We start from the raw sequence: 22009 nt of genomic DNA on the forward strand, positions 1-22009 counted from the left end.
ATTCAACAACAGGAGAATGATAATACATTACCAAGTAGTTAAGATGAAAATAATGAAGATTACATCCCTTTACGCAACTAGGATATGAAGTCATGTTAAATGAGAAAAGCAGAAATGGTACACACCCATTAGGTTATGACTATATGAAAATATGGGTTATTAACAATGATTTTAAAACAGACAAAGCAAAGAAACAAGGCTTTAAAATCTCAGCCAGGCGTGGTGGTGCACACCTACAGTCCCAGCACTCGGAAGGCTGAGTTGAAGGCCAGCCTACACTGCACAGCAAGACCTTGTCTCAAAAGCGAAATAAGAATCGAATGTCTCACATTTCCTTTCTGCTCTTCTCTCCTTGGAGGATTGTATTACCTTTCTTGCCTGATTTTTTTTTAAGATTTCTGTTTTCTGTTATAAAAGTCTTACATATGAATATGCCAGTTTAAAAGTGTTTTTTAAATCTTTTGGATACACTCAGAAATTCCTGCTCTTCAGCACAATGGAAAAAACAGCAACATCACCCCATGGAAACATCGGTGTCTTAGAATGTGTGTCTTTTTCTTACAGTGAGTTGAACACTTGAATCATAATATATATATATATATATATATATATATTTATACATAATTATATATTAATAAATAAGAAAATTTCAGCTATTCCAAAGTCTATCTGACATATATGTCAATGACTTTTTAAAAATACATAGTCTTTGATTCAGTAATTCTAATTCTAGGATGTATCTAGAGATATGTAATAAATGTTTAATAACCAGATATCTGGGGCGGAAGTCTTGAATTTGTAAGGTTAAAAAAAGGGAAAAGGCAATGTACTGACATCAGGGATAATGGAAAGGAACACTTAAAAAATAAACCTCTTATTTTGAGGTAGCTGTAAACCTATAACCCAGGAACTCCTTTTTACCCATTCTCCCCCACTGTAACATCTTGAAAATTCATAGTACAGTATCACACCTGGAGCACTGACTTTGATACAGTCAAGGGAGTGAAAGAGTATTTCCATCACCCCAAGCATCCCCCACGTCATTTCCCTTTCATAACCACATCCGCTTCCTTCCCCCATCACCCCCTTGTGCCCCAGCCACCATGCATCAGTTCTCCATTTCCACAATGGTGTCAATTCAAGAATGTTATATATAAGTGATTTATATAGTCTCTAACCTCTTGGAATTGACTTTTTTTCCTAGTTGCCATAAATCCTTGGAGATCTACCCAGGTTGATGTGTGTATCAATAGTTTGTTCATTTTCTTATTGGCCAGTATGCCATATAGATGTACCTACCTGCTTCTGCATTTACCCTTTTCTCCCCCTTTCTCCTGTTACAGTAGAGCGGGTATCACTCCAGGAAAAGGGAAACCTTTCACATGTGCTCCAGATACCTCCCTGGTCCTCCAAATCTCCACGCTTACAACATGCTAAGAGGGCTCTCTCAGACCCTCGTATCCTTGCAGCTCACACCTTATTTCTAGTCTCTTTCATAGCAGTTTCTCAAAAGAGCTACCTATGGCTCTTCTCTATCAACACAAGACTCATCTCTGATTCTTTAGTTACCATTTTCTCTTAACTCATTCTACTACAGCTTCTACCTATAATGCATTACTCTTCCCAAGGTGACCCTGTGATGATGCTATCCAGTCGAATGACACATTCCCATCCTCATCATACTCTCTCAGACGTAGCCATATAGTTTGTCACCCTGTTCTCCTCAGAAGGGCAGTTCTGCTTCTGTGACTCCACAGTCCTATTTGGCCTATCTACTTAGCGTGTCTCATATGCATGTCAAATGGAATTCTCATTCATTGGCTTTAATAAAATCTATTTCTCTCCCAGTCTCCTTGACTTAGTCAGTGCCATATACTTCCTGCCTCTGCATAGTTGGACTCTGAGTAATGGACCAGTAGGACTATTTCTTTATAGCCTCCACACCAGCTACCATCCAGTGACAGGATCCCACCAGAAGAATATGGATGGAAATGTGTGTCTCCCCCAGGCTCTAGCTTTTAAGAAGTTAGAAGGCTTCTTCTCTCTCTCTTTTCCCACTCCTGCCAACTGCAAAAAGAGTAACTCAGGGCCATAAAGAGCCAATCAAGAACATGGCAGGAATATGTCCCTAAATCACCATAAAGAGAGCTGCCTAACCTAAAACATTTACTTCGAGTTATTACAAGAGTAAGAAATATAATACTATTGTGATAAGCATGGCTGTCCAATCTTTTGGCTTGCCTGGGCCATACTGAGTGAAAAAGAATCATTTTGGGCTGCATATCAAATGTATAAAATAACTCCAATTGCACAGGAAATAGTTCTAAGAATCAACAAGTGGGATTGTACTGAATTAAAAGAAATAACCAACAGAGTACAAGAACAAACTATAGAATGGGGGAAAAAATTGCCAGCGATTCTTAGACAGAGGATTCATATCTAGAATATTTAAAAAATTCAAAAACACAGACTCCCCTGAAATAAAGTCCCAATCAAAAAATAGGCAAAGGAAATGAAGGGACACTTCCCAGAAGAAGTACAAATGGCCAATAAGTACATGAAAAGGTGTTCGACATCACTGGCCAAGAGAAATTCAAATTAAAACACTGAAGGGGCTGGGGATTTAGCTCAGCGGCAAAGCGCCTGCCTGGCAAGCGCAAGGTCGTGAGTTCGGTTCCCGGTACCGGAGAAAAACTAAAAAAAAAAAAAATTAAAACACTGAGATTTTATTTTACCCCAGAAAGAATGGCCACAATGAGGAAATCAAATAATAACAAGTACTGGAGAGAGTATGGCGGAGAGAAGGAACCCTTCTACACTGTTGATGGGACTGTGAATTAGCACAACCACTATGGAAATCAGTGTGGACCTTCCTCAAAAATCTGAAATTAGAAATTCCATTAGAATTATTATGTGACATTAAAAGTCACGTAATAATGTTATAAGTTTAGGGCCACATTACTAGCTTCCCAGGACTACATGCAGTGACTACATGCAGGACTGCATGTGCTTGAACCTGAGTTGTTTCAAACCTGCCCACTAAGTGGAGGAGAAAATGAGAAGCCCATAAAGTGCTACACAGTCGCGACAGTTAATCATGGCATGTCAACTTCACTGCAGTAAGAACCGCCTCGCTGATTAGGAAGGCACAGTTGTGGGCGTGTCTGTGGATGATTGATGTGTAGGCCAGCAAACTGAGGAGGGGACTCCCACCTGGGATGTGGTTGGCACAAACCAATGGGCTTGTAGCCTGTAAGGAATAAAAAGAAGAGGAAGAAGGAAGTGTTCTCATTCTGAAGAGTACCTGTCTTCCAGAGTGTGTCCAGCCTTTGCTGCAATCGCCTTAGGACATCAGTGGCCACGTCACCCTGCCCAGCAACCCTCCCATGAGCTCCCAGGCCTTCCACCTGGCTCCAGCCTTGATCCCTCTTGCTCTGCAGCTCCCATCTTTGTGGGTTGAGCGGACACTGGACCTTTCAGCTCTCCAGCACACAGATGGCCACTGTGGACGCTCATGCCTTGGATCCTGTAAGCCTCCCTAATAAACTCCCAAGCATAATTATACATTTATTTCCTATTGATTCTAGTCCTCTAGAGAACCCTAACTAATGTGACAGTACTCACATGCAAAAGCATCCAGGTAAATTTTGAAGAAAATAATATTGCCCAAGATTGTATTGTTTCCCCTTTCCCTCTTCAAAAGTCACTCAGAAACACCTTATTTAAAATGTTCAGGTATTATTCTTGAATTGATTTCCACTGTCCAGGAAAGAAAAAAACCTGTCAGTTTTCTCCCATGGTAGAAATTCTAATTTATACCCACTAAAGAGTTTGATCAATTAGTACGATGTACACATTACTCTCCTATATAATTTACAGGATATTCAGGTTCCTGTTTCTTTTCTGTTTTAAATAACTGAATGCTCTTTGGAAAACAGAACTTTCTTTATGTGGAAAAAAACCTTCTCTCTGACTGTTAAGGCTACAATATACATCCCCTTCATCACAGGCCAGGAAAACAGGAAGAGGATTTGGCATTCATTTGCATATCAAGAAGCCAACATTCAAAGATCCTGAGGTTGTGCTCCTCATCCCGAAGCTTCCTCACTGTGAACTGTCAGCTACATTCCTGCCTGTCTCTGCCCAGACCTAAGGGTCTGTATAATGATTAGACTACAACTTTTCTTCCTCATCAGGGGGCTCCAAAGCTCAGTCAGTGTTTACACAATGCTTCTAGGTGTCTATTTAGTAAGCGGCAGGCCATGGAGACAGAAAACACCATTAGCCTCAAAAAAGACATTTTTTTTTCAGTATGTGATGGGCATAGTAAGCTCTGGGGCTATTGTTGAGTGCTGCAAAAAACAACACAAAACAAAACAAAAGGCTACCCCTCCCCACTTAACCCAATACTCTTGATGATTTAAAAGTAGTTAGGGAGGAAAATGCCAAAATTTCAGTCACAGATATCATCAATTCCAATCCAGGTAGAAGTACAAGCTTTTGGCATTTTTTTTTTATAATGGTCTGTATTTTCTAAATGATCTATATGGGTCACATAGCTTAATATTTAAAATAGATAAAAGTATTTTTATTGTAAAAGATTATTTTTTAAAAGAAAGAAAGGCTAACTAGTATTGACTGAAGTATTGATCTCATTTCTTTTCTTCATTCTAGTAGTATTACATGGCTACATCCTGGCTAAAGGGGTCACGGTGGACAGCGTGTGCTTCCGCCAACAGAATCTGAACTCGATTATGTGGTTTACTTTAACCAATAGAAAGCTAGTGGACATGATACCTACAGAGGCTTGAAATGTATCTGTATAGAAGCGTCATGTGCTTCTGCCTCTTACTAGAAGATGATTCCGTGGGTAGCTGCTGGTCTAAGAAAGAGATGTATGTCTCTGGTAAAGCACTAGCTTAGCATGCATGAGGCCCTCGGTTCAATCTCCAGAGCCAGAGTGGGGGGGGTGGGGGAGGAAAAGAAGGAAGAAAGCAGGAAAAGAGGGAAGGGACATATGAAGCACTGATCAGTACTCAAATGCATCTTGGAACCAAGCTCCATGGAACCAAGACTGGGCTCATACCCCAGGTGACCTTTAGCCAGGTGAACAAGAAGAAATACTGCTGTCTGTTTCACCGACATTTTTGCGGATATATAGCATTGTTGGCACTACTGGTATATCATGAAATACAAAAGAAAGAGAGAAAAAAGACACCTCTCTAAGGGTCAAAATTTTCCTTATGGCTTGAATCACAAGGTATATAAAAGGTCATAGCATATTTCACACACCTATATATAAAGGAAGCCTATGTAACCATTATGCCAGTTTGGGAAAATTCTTTAGTAGACAATAGTTGTTTTTCTTCTCTTCATCAAATATATAGTTATTTAATTATAATTACAGAAAGTCTTATGAAGCATGAATACTATAAGACTATCCAACAATGAAATTTCCCGGTAAATATTATGAGCCTCTTTTGATATTGAAACATAATTACTATATGACTTTACTGTATGATTTTTAATATTTACAATTGTTTCCCATTTTCTGTGCATACCACAATATGTTTAATCAATATTCTTTTGCCAGATGTTTAGATGATAGGCAATTTTAATTATTATAAATGGTACTGCTCTAAATATGACAAGAGTTGATGTTCTGCACATATTCATGACTCTTTCCTGTAATAAATCCTCAGAAGCAGAATTGCTGGGTTAAAGAATTTGCAAATTGGAAGGATTTCAGTATATATTAATTGCCTCATTTTAATTTACTTTTATAATTCAGGGACTGGGAGCCCTACAAATATAGTCAGCCCCAAATTCCAACTGAGCAAATAGTTTCCCACCTAGGAGTCATTTTAATTAGGCCTGATTGAATTTAGAGTTTAGTTAAAACCTACTGGGTACCTACTATGCTAAGAATGTCATAGCTGTTGTGAGCACGGACTCTGGGCCACAGTGCTCAGGATCAGTTCCTAGCTTGGCTGTTTAGAAGCACCATGACCTTGAGCAAGTGGTTCAGCCTGGCTGTACCTCAGTGGCCTCATGGGTAAGATGGGGATTCACACTTCCCTCCTAGGCATTAAGAATTAAAGAACTCAATACACACAAAATTCCCTAAAACGAGTGCCTGCCACATATAAGCTTTTAATATTTGTGGGCATTCTTATTAGGGATGAATAAAAAATAGATCATAGATCTCCCTCTCAACTAAAAGTTTAGTGAACCTTATCGAGGATAATTGGATGGCAGTATTTTCAAACTATGAACTAGATCTAGGTTTTAAGCAAGGTAGAACACTGCCAATGACATGTGAAGCAAAGTTAAGCTTGGGAAAGTGGCTGGTCTTTAACAGATTAGGTCAGCCACAGGCTCTGATAACAAAGCCAGTTTGACTTAAGTTCAGCAACAGGCAGTGTTCCAAGGTGAGTTTCCATGTGGTTATGATACAGAAGAAAGAAACTCCTAACCTGCTGGATGTCTGGAACAAGTCTGTGTTCTCTAATATCGAAGAATGAATTTTAGCAACAATGGAGGTTAAGAGCACAATGTATTTATTGGGGGAATAAAACCTATCATTTTAAGGATTTCTATAGAGCAAATCCACAAGAGGTGTGTCTAAGGTGAGAAAATTGGGAAATCACAAGGTGGGCGTGAGGTGGAACAAAACTATGGTCAATCGATAAAATTATAAGCCTAATTGCTCAGGTAAAATTGATTAAATCAGGATCAACTGGGGGAAGCCAGTCAGGTAGCAAGTGGGCATGAAGACAGAACAGGGGCTTTTCCTATAGAGGGTTAGGTTACTGACTCTTCCTAGCCTTCTCAAGGTGATAGAGACCTATTTAGAATATCAATCCTTGATATTTATCCTTAGGGAGGTATGTGGGTACATTTGTTTTATCTTTTGTCTTGAGGTCTGGCCCACGGCTGAAGGTGTCTGTCTCTCCCACAGTTGCAAGGTATCTCTTCTTCCACACTGGCTCCTTTGAGGGTCCAGCCCTGTCTGACTGTCTATAATATTTCTATCTAAGTCAGCTGCCTACAACATTTATGATGGTTACCTAAAGTTAGTGGAAACTATATTTTTTTAAAGATCAGGGAGGATGCTGTCTTCTTTGTGCTCCAACCCATGACCCTAGCCTGACACAAACACTTGGATTCAATAAGGACACCACACTGATTTTCATGAGCCTACTGCTCCATCAATACCAAATCACCCAAGTACAATTACTTGTGCATATAATATTAATATTTGCCCATCAATGGGCTAAGTGTTTTGTATATGTTACTTCATTTAATCCTTAAATATCTAAGAGAACAAATTACAGTTTTCTTTTCATATTCCAATACAATTTTTCAGGAGCTGTTTTCAAAAACAAGCTGGTGTTTAATGGATTTTTTAAAATGCTTTTTTAGGGACTATTAAACATTTAAAAAATTATCCGACCAGAGACTTAATTACCAAAAATAATTGTACAGTATCCTAACTCTATAATGATAGAACTGCTGAAGCTGCTGCAATTAAGAAATAGGAATCAGGACTAGCTACTTATTTTAAAAATAAAGCTGAAGGCCAAATTTTATGTTTCCAATCATACACCAAGAGCTCTACTCTTGCATCTTCTTAAACCTTTCAATAAACTACATTAGCAAAAATGGTGGGAGCAATTACTGCCCCTCCTGTCTGTGAAAAATAGTTTCATCAAAGTAAACTTCCTAAGAAAAGTGAATAAACATGGGAGTCCTTCTACCTTTAAGGTTTAATTTCCTTACCAATTAATATGACTAGACTAGTTAGTCTTGAGGCTGTCCCAATTTGAAAAGCAACTGGTCTGTTTCCACAAAAAGAAAGTAAGGCAATGTCCTGACAAGCATTAGAAGAATATCATCAACACCCCAGTAAAAACATGTGCCTTACACTCAATGAAGTACAGCCATTTTGTGGCAACAGTACTTATACTCCAGGAAGTGCTGCCATTTTGTGGTGACAGTCCTTACATTCCAGGAAGTACTGCCATTTTGTGGTGACAATCCCTACACTCAATGAAGTACTACAGTTTCATGATGATGGTCCTTACACTCAAGGAAGTACTCCTGTTTTGTGATGACCATCCTCCCCTTGGCATGAGGCCAGGCTCTACTACAGTAGTGTGTCTCACTGGGACAAATGCTCCCATTTCTGTTCCCATAAATTTCATCTCCAGTAAGTCAAAATCCATAATTCTCAAAAAAAAAAAAATGTAAGTAATTCAACTTACTTTCAGGACCATTTATGAACTGGCAGACAAGACTGTTTTACACAGACAAAATATTGTATTGGGATTTAAAGAACAATAAAGTGTCTTCAAAATGCTTATGTTTGAAGGAAAAAGCATTCAAATCAAAGAAATCTAACTTTTAGTGATTGGAGTTGAGTTTAATGTGATATTTTAAATGTAATACAATTTAAATGGGAGCTACTTTTTTTAAAACTATGTTTTATCAATTTGGCTCTTTTTCATGCTAGTAAGAGTGATTGGGGTTTTCTGGTTTTGAAAATTTTTAAATTTGGGAAGTCTTAAATTTATCTGTAATTTTTTTTTATTTTGAAGAGAGTAGTAAAAGAAAAAGAACAATAGCAAAATACCAACATCACATAAACACAAAGCAAGAACATTAAAAATGATACAGGGTTTCAAAACAAAATGATAGGAATTAACAGTGGTTTTTTTATTACATATTGTTATCTTCAACTAAGTTGCTCAGATTACCAGATGTAAGAATAGAAGATTATTCAAACCATTAAAGAGAATTTAAAAAATCATTAAATAAAACATTAGAGATAACACAGAGTTTCAATAGACAAGATGGTAGGAATTCACCAGTGGTTGTTCTATTGCATATTGTTGTCTTCAAATCAGTTGCTCAGATTATCAGATATAAGTATGCAAAATTGGTCAAAATATAAAAAATTTTAAAAATTTTAAGCATTACCTGTTCCTATCAATAAACCACCAGACATCAGCAGTAGTTATTCCATCTATCCTTCTATATACACACACACACATACATATATATATATATATATATTGCCTTCCTTTTTCTTTTTCTTCTCTCCTTCATCCCAGTTGTTCCTTCCTTTGAGAAATTTCTTTCCCTTTCATATCATCTATTGTATGTTTTGAGTTTTATTTACTTTTTCAGGTATTGCTAGGCCTGGTGGTGCACACCTGTAATCCCAGCACTTGGGAGACTGAGGCAGGAGGATCACCACGAGTTTGAGTTCAGCCTGGGCTACATAATGAGTCCAGGCTAGCCTGAACTACATAAGGAGACCTGTGTCAAAAGAAAGAGAGACAGAGACAGAGACAGAGAGATAGACAGAGAGAAAGAACAGAAAAGAAAAAAAAATATATATATATATGTTTTTAATTGACACAAAATAATTGTAAATATATATGAGTGTGATATTTCAGTGTGATATTTCAGTGTAGGTACACAATGTGTAATGATTGGATCAGGGCAACTGGCACATCCATCACCTCAGACATTTATCATTCCTTTGTGTTGGGAGCATTCATAATCTTCTCTACCAGCTATTTTGAAATATTCATTTAGTAGCTGTCAACTGTAGCTACTCCACTGTGCTATAGGACATAAAAAGCTATTCCTTCTACCCACCTGCACCCTTGTCCGCCTCAACCGTTTGCTTGTCATCCTCGCCTGCTCAGGCTCTGCTAACTATTATTGGTGTATAATTCTGCCCATAATCATACATAGGTGCGTGCAAAATGGGGACAATGTAGTGTGTGTAAATTATATTTCTCTAAAATTTACCAAGAAACCCTTCAGTTTAACTGCTTTCCAGATACTATAAAACTTCAGCAATTGGTCTGCGGGCTGAATTTCACACTGAGACTCTGGGGAACTCATGCACTTGCAGAGAAACACAAGTCCTCCTTGGATGCGAGACACCCACAACTCACCCGTCAGGGCGCCTCCCAGGCTCCCTCTCCGCAGTTGCTTCCCATCTTCACTCAGCTGCCTCTTATACCTCAGTGACTTCCCAGGGCCAGAAGCCACGTCTGGGTTGCTGCATTTCCGAAACGGCATCGGTGGAGGTGATAGTATGTGGTCCAGCTGCAGAGAAAAGAACAGAGTCTTCATTTGCTGGCGACACCCGACGCAACCCAGAATGAAACACCAACTGCTCAGCTCTCAACCTGTCTTTCCGTACTCTAATCCCTTTCTCCCAACGCTGCCTGAAACTTGGCTAGCTTAGAAATTTGGGGACTTCACTGCAACATCTTTCACCTGAAAAACAGTCTCACTTACTGAGAAATCTCATTAATAAGATCTTGAATCCAGGTTATAATCCCACACCAGGTCATGAAATCAAGTTCAGCAGATTGTGATATTATATTCCCTAATGCAATAAAACAGAAATCATCAAGGTCCAATGAAGAAAGAAGTATTATTTCATGAAAATTTTGATTGAGTTATATATGCAAGTATGTGGACCCCTGGTCACTATATACAATGTCTCTTTGTGCATTATGCCCCCTCCCATGGAAAATTATTTTCTACAGAGAAGCAAGAAATCTCTTCTCTAGTTCTTAAAAAAAAAATTCACCTACTGTTCTCAATACATGTGCAGGAGAAAAACTTCTAAGCACCATAGCCCTTAATGAAAATCAATACATCCCTACATGACTCTATGGTTTTTAAAAGGAAAACCTGTCACAAGAATCAGAGAAACTAAAGTCATTTCAAGAGAGAGCTTTCTACAAAAGAATCCCTTGTGTTGTAACACTTATTTCAAGATCTGCTCTGCTCTCTTTCATTCTTAAAGGGTTCCATGCCTTATAAATGTTCACCTTCAAGGAAGTATATATACATATGTGTATGTCTAGAGAATTATTAAGGACAAAAATATTCATGTGCATACACATTTGCTCAGATTAGTAAGGACAAAATAAAGAGAGATTTATGGAAATTTCCACTGTCACAGAAAAGGACCAACTTTGTAGAAATTTAAAAACAGGAAAGCTTAGGTAGTATTGCCCAAAGCCTGGCATTTTAGGAGGTGTTTGACAGATACTTGTTTCGTTTTTCACAGGAAAAGAAATGGTTATTTGGTAACACTTGTCTGAGTTTTTTCAGATTAAGACTATCAAATATATTTATAGGAAGAAGAAATTCAGAGTAGGTCATCATCCATTTTTCTGTCTCTGAGCTGCAGTATAGTCAAATTTTTTGCATTAAAAGAAACCTGACCCTGCCTTTAACCTCTTCTGAGTTAGCTGAGATAGAACAGATCTCATTAGCTCTGCTGCTACAAGATGTCAACTTTCCTCTAAACTCAACTGTATTCATTAGCAATACCCAACAGCTGGGCTTCAGTTTCAGAAAGTGCCATCTCAAACTCCTGGCACTCAGGACTTTGCTGTGCTTCCCTGCCAGTCAGTATCCAAGCCACATCAGAAGGGGAAAAGGAGTCTAGAAGACCCTTGTCAAAGAAACAGCCCTTCCAACGAGGAGCTGTAATCATCAGAAGACATCTGTCAAGGCTGCTGTTCCTCACATGAGCATCCTCTCAGGCATCCAAGGAAGGACTTCTGTCTCTCCTCAGACACTGTGCCCTTAAATCTTACAGACAATGAATTGCAGCCAGGGAAACCCGAACAGTTATACATCTGCTACTGGAAGCTGCAGAACCTAATCTGTGGTCCAACTGCAGTCGGACTACCACACAATGTAGAGGTTATGTTCTTTTTCCTCCTCATCATCTATGTTTTATGTTCTTACCCAAAAATTTTCTTGCTAATTATTTTTCTTTGAAAATTTTCAGAAGAAAAGCCACAACTACAGAAAAGTGGTACAAGTCATATGATGAGCACCTCAATTCCATTTGCCAATGGTAAACTGTGAATTGTTGGCCATGTTGCTTTTGCTTTCTCTCCCCCTCTCCACACACATATGCACAAGCATACAAACCATGAGTGTAACTTGCAGACATTATGGATCTTTGCCTACTAATACATCAGCATACCTCTTCTAAGAACATGGGCTTTCTCTTAAATTCACCTATCCTGTATTGTAAGTATTTGTATAACGTGTCTCAAATTTTTACCAAAATCAATGTCAAGTAGTAAAGTTAGGAAAAATATAGAAGGAGTTTATATCATATAGATGTTGGTAAGTTGCTCTTTTCCAGTACAAGGAAAACTTGCGGCCACAAGGTGGCAATGTGCCATAGACATTCAACAAAACCTTCTCGTCCCAGTAAATGCATTCTGAATGGATGGATGACCTCCCTTCCAAGCAATAAAGCAAGCTAAGGTCTCTTGTACTTAGTTGTATTCTCTTAATTACTAGTGGCAGATGCATAAAACACAAATATTTATTGTTTCGGGTTCATCGGCTTCTGCTACTGATTTTTCATTCAGCTTGCAGAATTATAATTAATTACTCTTGGGAAGGGTGTTATATCACAAATTAACAGAGGGTGAAAAAATAAGTAGAAGAAAGGCGATAACCCCTAAGTAAGAAGTACGTGATCTCCTTACATATTTCCAACCAAGCCATAAAAGACATGAAACAAATTAAAAGACAAAGTCTAGGAAAAATAAAAAGAGAAGTTTTCCATCTTGTATACATGTCCATATACCCGTCCACAAACTATTAGTCCCTAAGCCAAGATTTTTAATCAGAAACATAACCTCAAGAGGGAAGTATTAAGTCTAGGAAAATTCAGGTAGGAAATTGTGAGAGCTGCAAATGTTTCAAACACAGTATGAGTAGAAAAACCTATAAGCATCATACCATGCCGTAAGATCCCATTTCCGTCTTCATTTCAATTCACACTCCCAACAGGGCTCTCTCTAACTACATCATTTTTCCAAATTTGCTGTGTTGTCAGTGGCTTTAGTATTCCTTTTACGATTCATCACAGCTTCTCAAAATAGTCCACCACAGCCCTGAAATCTATTTTCCATTTTCTATCCTGATTTCAACACTCATGATCCCTTTAAAAACACTTCATCACACCCTGGAGCTTACAGTACATATCAAATGTGTCACGGTGGACATTGTCCTCTAACTGATTTCAGTTTAATGTTTTCTAACTTCCCTAAACCCAACCTTCATACTACAAAGAGTTTAAAGACAGAGATGTCTTGAAACTTGCACTGGTGCCCACGCTGGTTCCACTTGATTCAAACACTCGTCATGTTCCTCCTGAAGGTGACAGTGGACTCCCTGCGGAGCTGGATCCCACTCACTTGTCGCCTAGTATGCTGCTAGCCACTAAGTATCCTGGATTGAAACATTCTCCAGAAAAATGTCCTTGTTTCATTCATCAGTAGCAACTATTGATTCTGCAAATGGGTTTGCTCAAAACCTGCGACATTAATTTCTGTAAACTCCTTTAGATCCAAGTAGAACCAAAGAACACTTTGAAAAGGAGCATTGCCCCATTCCTGCAGCTGGAAGTGAGACACACAGGGGTGCAGCCTGCCATTACATGTAAGTGTTGGACAGCTGCTCCTGCTAGCAGCCTGGCACGGGAAACAATAGCATCCCGGACAAGAAGTGCATAACAAAGGTAAATCTAATGCAGATTTGGGGAAAATGTTCCTAAATTATAAATCCCGTACAATTGCTTATCATATATAATTCATGTAATAGAATGTTTTCTGTATTTGTCATTCCCACCTATTGTTTGTTGTATTACAAACTACAAGGTACAGAAAACAGAAAAATTCACCATGACTACAAATGGCTTCTGCCACCAATAAAGATGAATTCAAATGAAGGCAAATCTTTTATGAGGCTGGATCTAATTTTTATTGTCTCTGCCATCACCTTCATCCCACTATCTCCACGGAATAAGTCAGTCTTAGTCTCTCTCCCTCTTTCCCTCTCTTTCTCTCTCCTTCCCTTATTTCTTTCCTTATATTACAGACTGAATGTAGGGCCATGTACCAAGCTACTTTTGCAGCCCTTTTTATTCTGAGACAGGGGCTCATTAAGTCATCTAGGCATGCACCACCATGCCCAGTTGGGTTTCTTTTTCTATGGCTACATGTCCAAATACTCCCGACTATCTGCCACTAAAAGGCACACCATCAGTGTTCATGAACATTGAACTTTCAGCCCTAACTAATTTCCCAGACACTATTTACAGACACTGTCATGCTCTAGTGCATTTCTCTCATAGTTTCTAAACATTAACAATGATCATATGAACCACTTGGTTCAAACTCTTACAGTTTTTGTTCTCATTCCATGTTTAACCAGCATATTCTCCAGCTCACCTTTTGAAATGCATTAATAGCCTATCATGTCACCATTACTACTGTTATCATCTTGTTCCTGAACTCTTGCTTCTCAATAGGTTTCTCTGCTTGACAACAGCTAGTGACCCTTCCAAAATATGAGCCATATATTCCAATTTCTCTGCTAGAGTGCTCCCATGGCATTTCTGTCCGAACAAAACCCAGCAGTCTACCTCTATTCCAACTTCTCTGATCTCAGCATCCACCACTCTATTTGATTCACTTGGGTCTCTTGCAAGATCTCAAATGTCCAAACAACTTTCCACTCAGGATCTTACATTTATCACTTTCTCTCCCAAGAGACACCGCATATACTAGCTCTCATACGTTCTCTGCCTTCCGAGGCTATCCAGCTGTAATCTTTGCAGGAAGCTCTCTGTAATTACTTACATAAAATGTGTAACTTTATTCTCTTTCATTTTCCTTTATAGCATCTATTGCCACACGACATACAAGACCTTTTGTACTTGTTTCTTGCTATTCTTCCTCTGCTCATAAGTAACTTACATGAAATTATTCACCAGCACCATCCCTAGAACAGTGCTCACTATATAAAACACAGCCTATAATATCGGTGGAAAGAATAAATGAATTGTAAATCTCTGATGTTTACTTAAAATGTAACAACAGGAAAAAAATAGAAAACACATGCCATAAAGAGCTTTTACTGTTGAAAATTAGAAATTATATTAAATGTTACTCAAGGTGAAATGCTAAACTAAGTCTGTGGTACTGTGACAAAATACAACACTTCATGTACGGAAAAGACCCTTAGATTATAGCCAATGGCATATTTTCAAAGAGTCTCTTCTATACCAAACTAATACGCTAATTTTTGAACAGGGCTACCCCTGAAGGTGATTCCTAATAATGAATGATTCGATCTTTTAACTGTATCCCTACTAGCATATTTACTCTCGCCTATCAATCCAACCTTTCCCAGCCCCATTCCTCTTTTCTGTAATTGTGCATTCATTCTCAAGATGTGACACATGCATTTTAAAGACCCATCCAGAATGTATGTGCCCTGAGGGCAAAGTTCATCAGTTCAAAGGGATCATTAATGTCATTGGCATATATAATAGGGCTTGCTCGTAAAGTCTTTTTTTATGCTTTAAAGAGAAAGCTAGACTAGCCATATAGGTTATGAGGACATTGTTCAGTTATTTTCTGTCTTGATATCAAATATTCCAAGAAACCAAAAATACCAAAATACCTGCATTATAAACCTGCATGGACTATGCATATAATCTGAATTAAGCATGCACGCTCTCTTTCTCTCATTTCTGCCACCCACTAAAGAATCAAACTGGCAGGGCTGGGGATTTAGCTCAGTGGCACAGTGCCTGCCTGGCAAGCACAAGGTCGTGAGTTCGGTTCCCGGTACCAGAAAAAAGAACAAACAAACAAAAAACACACACACAAAAAAAAAAAAAAAAAATCAAACTGGCAATTTCAAGTGACTTTACTATATTCCAAATTGGATTTTATTTATTTTTAACCCAAAGCCTACACTCGCTATTTTACATGTTGGTAGAACAGGTTTCTATAGTTAAGACAGTCGCTGGATTCATTCTAATTCCGTAGTGGTTAGAAGCTCAGACTTGACCTAGCACTCAGTATCCTAATTAAGATATTTAACACTTTCTGTTCCTATTTGTTCATCTCCAAAATGTTACTAACCAATAGCATCCCTCTCCTGGGGCAGCTTGTGAGGGTTGATAGGCTTCATCCACGTAAAGCACTTTTACAAGCACTGGTAAGCGCACAACCAAGTTAACTGTGGTCACTGCTGACATTCCCATGTAGAATATCATCCCTTTCATTGTCTAGACACACATCTCTGCAAGTTCCTCACACTGCAGCGTTCTCAAGGAAACAGATCACAACTTTACTGAGGTTTTGGGTTTCTGTTTTCATAGCTACTGTAAGAATTGGCTTAAAACTGCTATACAGTTATATCAGGCCACACGCTACATTCTGGAGCAGGAAACTCCTCAGGCATGATCAGACACCATCATGGGGTTCCTCAGCCACATGCTGGCATGAAGCAGCGTGTACAGTGTGAGAAGCCTACTCCATCTATGAAGGGTCAGGGACAGAATCCCAATGCCGGGCCTTGGGCAAGATACTTCTGCCTGAAGTGCAGACCTCAGAGGGAGTAAGGATGAGGGAGATGGTGTGTGCAGAGGGTAGCACAGTAAGGACTCAACAGCAAAGTACCTGTGCCCACCATCACTGTCCTCCTGACTTGGCTCAAGTTGCCCTTCTTATAATCTGCTGCCTGGCAAAGTATGTGGCTATCTATTTACAAGCCCCCCCGAGTGGCACCTCTCTGGCACTCATACCTGTGCTCTAGAAAAGCACAAAGCATTGGTTATTCTCTGCACTGTGTGAAGAACATGCAGTGCCCCTTCCCCAGCATCCTCAAATCTAACTATAGACCCAAGTCAGATACCAAGAATGACAGTCGTGGGCCACATTAAGGTGGGACCCATTTACTGACTTTGCTGACATTCCTTTTGGATTATGCCGCCCAGACTGTGTGTTTCCATTTAATGATATTGTAAGAAATGGCCCTATAAATCCAGACACTCTGTTCTATAAACACATAAGGAAGGGCCTATAACACACTGTGTCCAACTTGTCAAGACCCATCTCTTTTATGAATATTTATTAAGCAGCTGTGCCAGGTATTGCTCTGAGCACAGCAGTGGGCAAAACAGCAATAAACAGACAAGACTCCCTGCCTGCCAGGAACTTCATTCAAGGTAGAAAGAGAGACACCTGCGTAAGAACTTTTCGGTTCTCTTCACTAAAACTAATGGGGCCACTGCTGAGCTGAGTCTGCTATCCCAGGAGCCTGTGAGCCACATACCTAGCCATACTTCTCTACCTTAGTCCCTAGAAATCCCCCCGAAAAAGCCTGTAGCCCTTCACCAGCAAGCAAGGCATGTTCCATCTCAGACTGCATGGATCCCTTTGCTATTCTATTTCAGTCCAGACTTCATTACATCCTCTGAACTAGTGGTTCTCAATTCATACCCTGAGGGACACTGGCAGTGGAGCCATTTTGGGGTCACAGCTTGGAGGAGGTCCACTGTTATCTACCAGCTAGAGGCCAGGGATGCTCTGAAATGCCCTACCATGCACAGCACATTCCTTCACAAAAGGAGTTACCCTGCCCCCAAATGTCAGTAATGCCAACAGTGAGAACACTTGCTCTATACTCACTGTCCTTCTCTGTCTCCACCTATTTTTAAATTATTCCTCTTGCTGACTTATGTGCTGTTGTAGGTTGTTTTAACACCTTTTGAGAAGAATAAAGTGAATGGAGGAAGAGTATGGATAGAATTTTAGCAAAAATTGTTCAAGTCAACAAGAGGCGGCAAGCAAACAATTTCCTGAGCAGCACTAATTTACCCAAGGTGTTAACTGTTTATTATAATTCACTTTCTCAATGGACGTCCATGTTTTGAAAAATGATACATCAATAGAATGTATTTAAACTGTCCCAGATTCCAGTATTATTTTCCATCTCTGGTCCTATAATTAATTCCTGGAATCATAAACTTCAATTAGCAACATTAAATGTGTTTCAGACACATCCTAAAATATGTTATTAGACCAAACTACAATGACATTCACCTAAATAGAGCTGTACCACCAGAATTGATTTTCTTTCTTTCCAAGAGAAATATGTAAATTAGCACTTTGATATCATTCTCACTTTTGTCTGTCAGCTTCAAGAAAGTCAATTCCTTTGCTCATGAAAACACACACACACACACACACACACACACACACACACACCACCCATCAGCAATATAATCTCATCACGGAAGGACAGAGGAATATGCAGCAGGCATTTAATTGCAACTGACTGGGACATGTACATTAAACATTAAGTTCAACTGCTGAAAGTTGTGAAAAAATAGAGCTAATATTATTTTATACTTAAAAGAATATGGTACTTATATATATAGTTTTCAGATTAAGAATCACTTCTCAAAGCTTGATTTAGGAAACATGACACTGGAGAAAACATAGGGGATGTACTAATTTGACTTTGCATATTTATCACCTGTTTTCTTGTCAAGTTACGATTCTAGATGCTTCTCTGACCTTTATTTAAGGATCTAATCTATGCCTGAAGTTGTTTACTTATCTGAAGTCATTAAATTCCCCTGATACCATCCTGTCCCCATCAGCAACATAACTAAAGATTCTGACCAGAGTTAACAAGCAGAAAAAGAAAACACTTCTCACCAGTTATCTTCCTTTGGTTTAAAGTCACAGTGAAAAATTCCAATACACAACTACAAAATCATGACATTGTATGTGTACCTTCCCTTCTCATAGAGAGAATAGACTCCCCGGTAGAAAATGGTATTGTTCCCATTTTATCTTAAAGAAACAGATGAAGAAAAATTAATCATTCAAAACCTTCAGCTCAGTAGGAAGTACCACAAGGATGAAATCCAAGATCCCTAACTCCAGAGTCCATGTTACTTCCATTTTTCCAAACCACCCCCAAATAAAACCTCACAGTGGTGTAGCACATGCCACCCAGAAAACTAACCTTAACTTCCCCTTACCTCTCCAGGCTGGGAGGATTCCCAGAGGTGACTGAGTTCTTTTTTGCTGTTGTTTTCATTTTGTTACATTTTATTTTCTGAGATAGGATCCTGCTATGTAATTCAGGTTGGCATTGCACTCACTATGTAGCCCAGGCTAGCCTTGAACTCATGGCAATCCTCCTACCTCAGCCTCCCATGTGCTATGATTAGAGGTATGTGCATCACCATGCCTGGCAGATGACTGAGTTCTTACATTCTGGTGTCAACCAATCCAAATGGCCCAGTGTAATCCTAGTCAGTGGCCTACACAAATTTCCTGAAAACAGCATTATATAAGCACAAAATATTAGCAGCAGAAAGAACCTACAATTCTTCTGTAGTTCAGTTTCCTGGTTTTACTGAATGTTTAGGCACAAACGAGTCAACTATTCAAGTTTACAAAGAGAAAGGTGGATGAATCCAGACCAGAATGCAAATTTCTGGACCTACAATCCATTGACTATTGGACTATGTTCCCGTACCCACTTTGCTTCCTGCCAGCCTGAAATAGGAATCTCTCATAACTACCTTGGACGACTCCCAGTGGTTCTCTATTCATAGACGCTTTATCAACCTGGAGTTGCTCTAAAACACTTTCCCAGGCAAATGTCTCTTATGGAATATACAATGTGCTGCAGGCTGAAGACAGAGAACAGAAAGGATACAGCTGATCTGTAAGGCACTTTTATCCAAGGCCACAGATTTTGGAAAAAAAAAACCTATAAAACAACGGGGAGGACATTGGACTACAGTTAGGTACAAGGGATGGGGCTCTGAGCAGAGCTGTGGTCCAGCAGCTGGTTAATTTCTTTTCCTTACTGTCTTTGCTAAATAATACGAGCATTACTAATGCCTTGACTAACAGAGAATATGGTCCTTGCTGCAACCTAAAAGCCAGTCCAGGAAAGAGTGCAGAATAGGTATGAATATATGCTAATCTTCCTTCTGACTTGGGGCTTTTCACTCCCTCTCTCACGTCTCAGGGGTAAGACAGACAGCAGTGTCTCTCCCGCCCCATCAGCATCACACATCACAGAGAAATTTCAGGTCCCAAACATCTATCCTTCTGCAGGCACCAACTGCTCCACCCACACCTTATGCTCAAGGAATCAGCACCACATTGCATCCTTTATCCTGGAGAGACCAGAAACAAGGCAAGCAGAGAGACTGTGGTCTGAGGCACACTTTCAACCAGGACTGTATTCAACCAACTTCATCTGTAAAATCAGGATAATTACATCCTCCTCATGGGATTCTTGTGGTCACTAAAAAGCTCCTATTATAATATCTAGTACCTATAAGGCACTCAACTGCTCATTCTCTTCCCTCCTCCCAACCCTTTCTTAGCCTGGTTCATGTCATCAGAACCATACAGCAAAAAAAAAAAAATCACTGCAACTTCTGTTCTATTAGAGCTAAAGATAAGCTTTATACAAGAGTCCGAGGGGAAAAAAACCAAAGTAAGCTCTTCTGCAAAACAGTGTTTAAGCATTCTACCTGGACTGACACTGTAAACTCATACTCATTTCATGATTTCACATGAAGGGGAAAGCAAGTCAGTGTGGACAGAAGTTGCCCCTTGAACTCTGACCCAAGAGACAAAGTCCCAAATCATGAGTCACAAATTCTCCCACCCTAGAGGCTTTTGCTGGTAAAAGTGGGGCTAATTGTGAAACACAGAAAGATAACTACCACCGAGGAAGTGGTAAATGGTCAGAGAGCGAAGTGGTGCTGGGGGGGTGGTGTGCTGGTCCATGAGACCTGACACAATGTGATCACTGCATACACTTCAATTGTACCAATAAACTTAATTAAGTTAAAAAAATTTTGGTCCTGACATGAAAACTTGAACAAAAAGAAGAAAAATTTGGTAAATATTATGCCCTGCTTGTTCTCAGACTCCTGAGTGCCCCAAGGCCAAAGTCCTCACCTCTTCGGCTCTCTGTGTTTCCATCACAGAACCAAAGATGAAGCTTCTCCCTTGGAAAAAATATCAACTTAATTGATAGGTAATATTTACTATGAAATCAGTAGTTATATTTCATAAGAATAAAGTTTAAAAGTCTCAGATCTTGAGTCAGTCGCTCCCTGGTGCAGCAACAGATCTGTCCTGGTTTCTGTCCAACCAGGTTCCCCTCCTGCTCTCCACCTTGTTTCCATGGGCTAAATCACTGCCGCCCAGTTCCTCTACCAGTGCCCTGTGTTATCTGAGCTCCAGGTCCGGGGGCTGCCTTGTGCCCACACTGACACTGGCCTCTGAAACACAAGCCTGCTTGGGACTAGACTCCACTACAGTGTCTGGCCTTGGTGCCGCCAGCTCTTGCCCAATGTGCTGCCAGGTGTCCTCCTGCCCCTGCTGGAGGTACATCTGGACTGAGGCTTGCTTTACAACTTTGGGTGATGGCACAGGAAGCCAGCTTTCCTTTGCACACTTTATACGATCCCAGAGCTGAATCCCATTAACCCTTACTACCCAGACTTCCGGGCCCCAAGAGTCAAGGCTAAGTCTAAAGTGCCAAGCCCCAGGGGAAGATGAACTGGAGAACTGAGGGGAAAGGAGAAAATGACAAAATGGTGTATAAGAAAAAGAAGGAAGGAGGGGAGAAATTAAGTAAAGGAAATAAAAAAGGAGAAAGGAGAACAATCGATAACTTAGTAGATTCTGCCAAAAATGAATCCACTTCAACTTATCTTCATATCTGCCTCTTCACTGGAGTTATAAGCATATAAAAACAAGTGTGTAAAAATGATGATGTCTTCATCAGGCTCACATACATGCACTCACCAGGAAAAGATCTGGCTCCACACAGAACTCACTCCTCCACCTGCCAGGAGAAAATTCTTTTCTAAGTTCTGAGAGTGTGGGGTAAATCGGGATGTTCCTGACATCCACCTGCAATCAGGATAGGAAAAAACTTTTGCCCCTTGGGCACAGGCTCATAACTCTGCTAAAAGAAGTATTCACCACAAGGAACAGCGGGGTGAAAGCAGAAGGTGATTCACTGTCAAGAGTCCCTGGACCCCTCGGAGGCAGCCACCACCGACTGGGGAGTCGCATAACTA

General features: G+C 39.7%; 1 protein-coding gene across 2 annotated transcripts in view; it reads right to left on the reverse strand.

Annotated features, from left to right (window-relative positions):
• Window positions 1-22009, reverse strand: part of Mast4 (microtubule associated serine/threonine kinase family member 4) — a 539799-nt gene that overhangs the window by 381541 nt on the left and 136249 nt on the right. For both annotated transcript variants that reach the window (XM_013518433.1, XM_005392602.2), the window contains exon 2: window positions 9975-10128. In XM_013518433.1, the coding sequence (XP_013373887.1) occupies window positions 9975-10128 (154 nt within the window). The remainder of the gene's footprint in view (window positions 1-9974; window positions 10129-22009) is intronic.

Source organism: Chinchilla lanigera, unplaced genomic scaffold (genome assembly GCF_000276665.1).
Source record: "Chinchilla lanigera isolate Chin_1 unplaced genomic scaffold, ChiLan1.0 scaffold00045, whole genome shotgun sequence".
NCBI classification, from domain to species: Eukaryota; Metazoa; Chordata; class Mammalia; order Rodentia; family Chinchillidae; genus Chinchilla; species Chinchilla lanigera.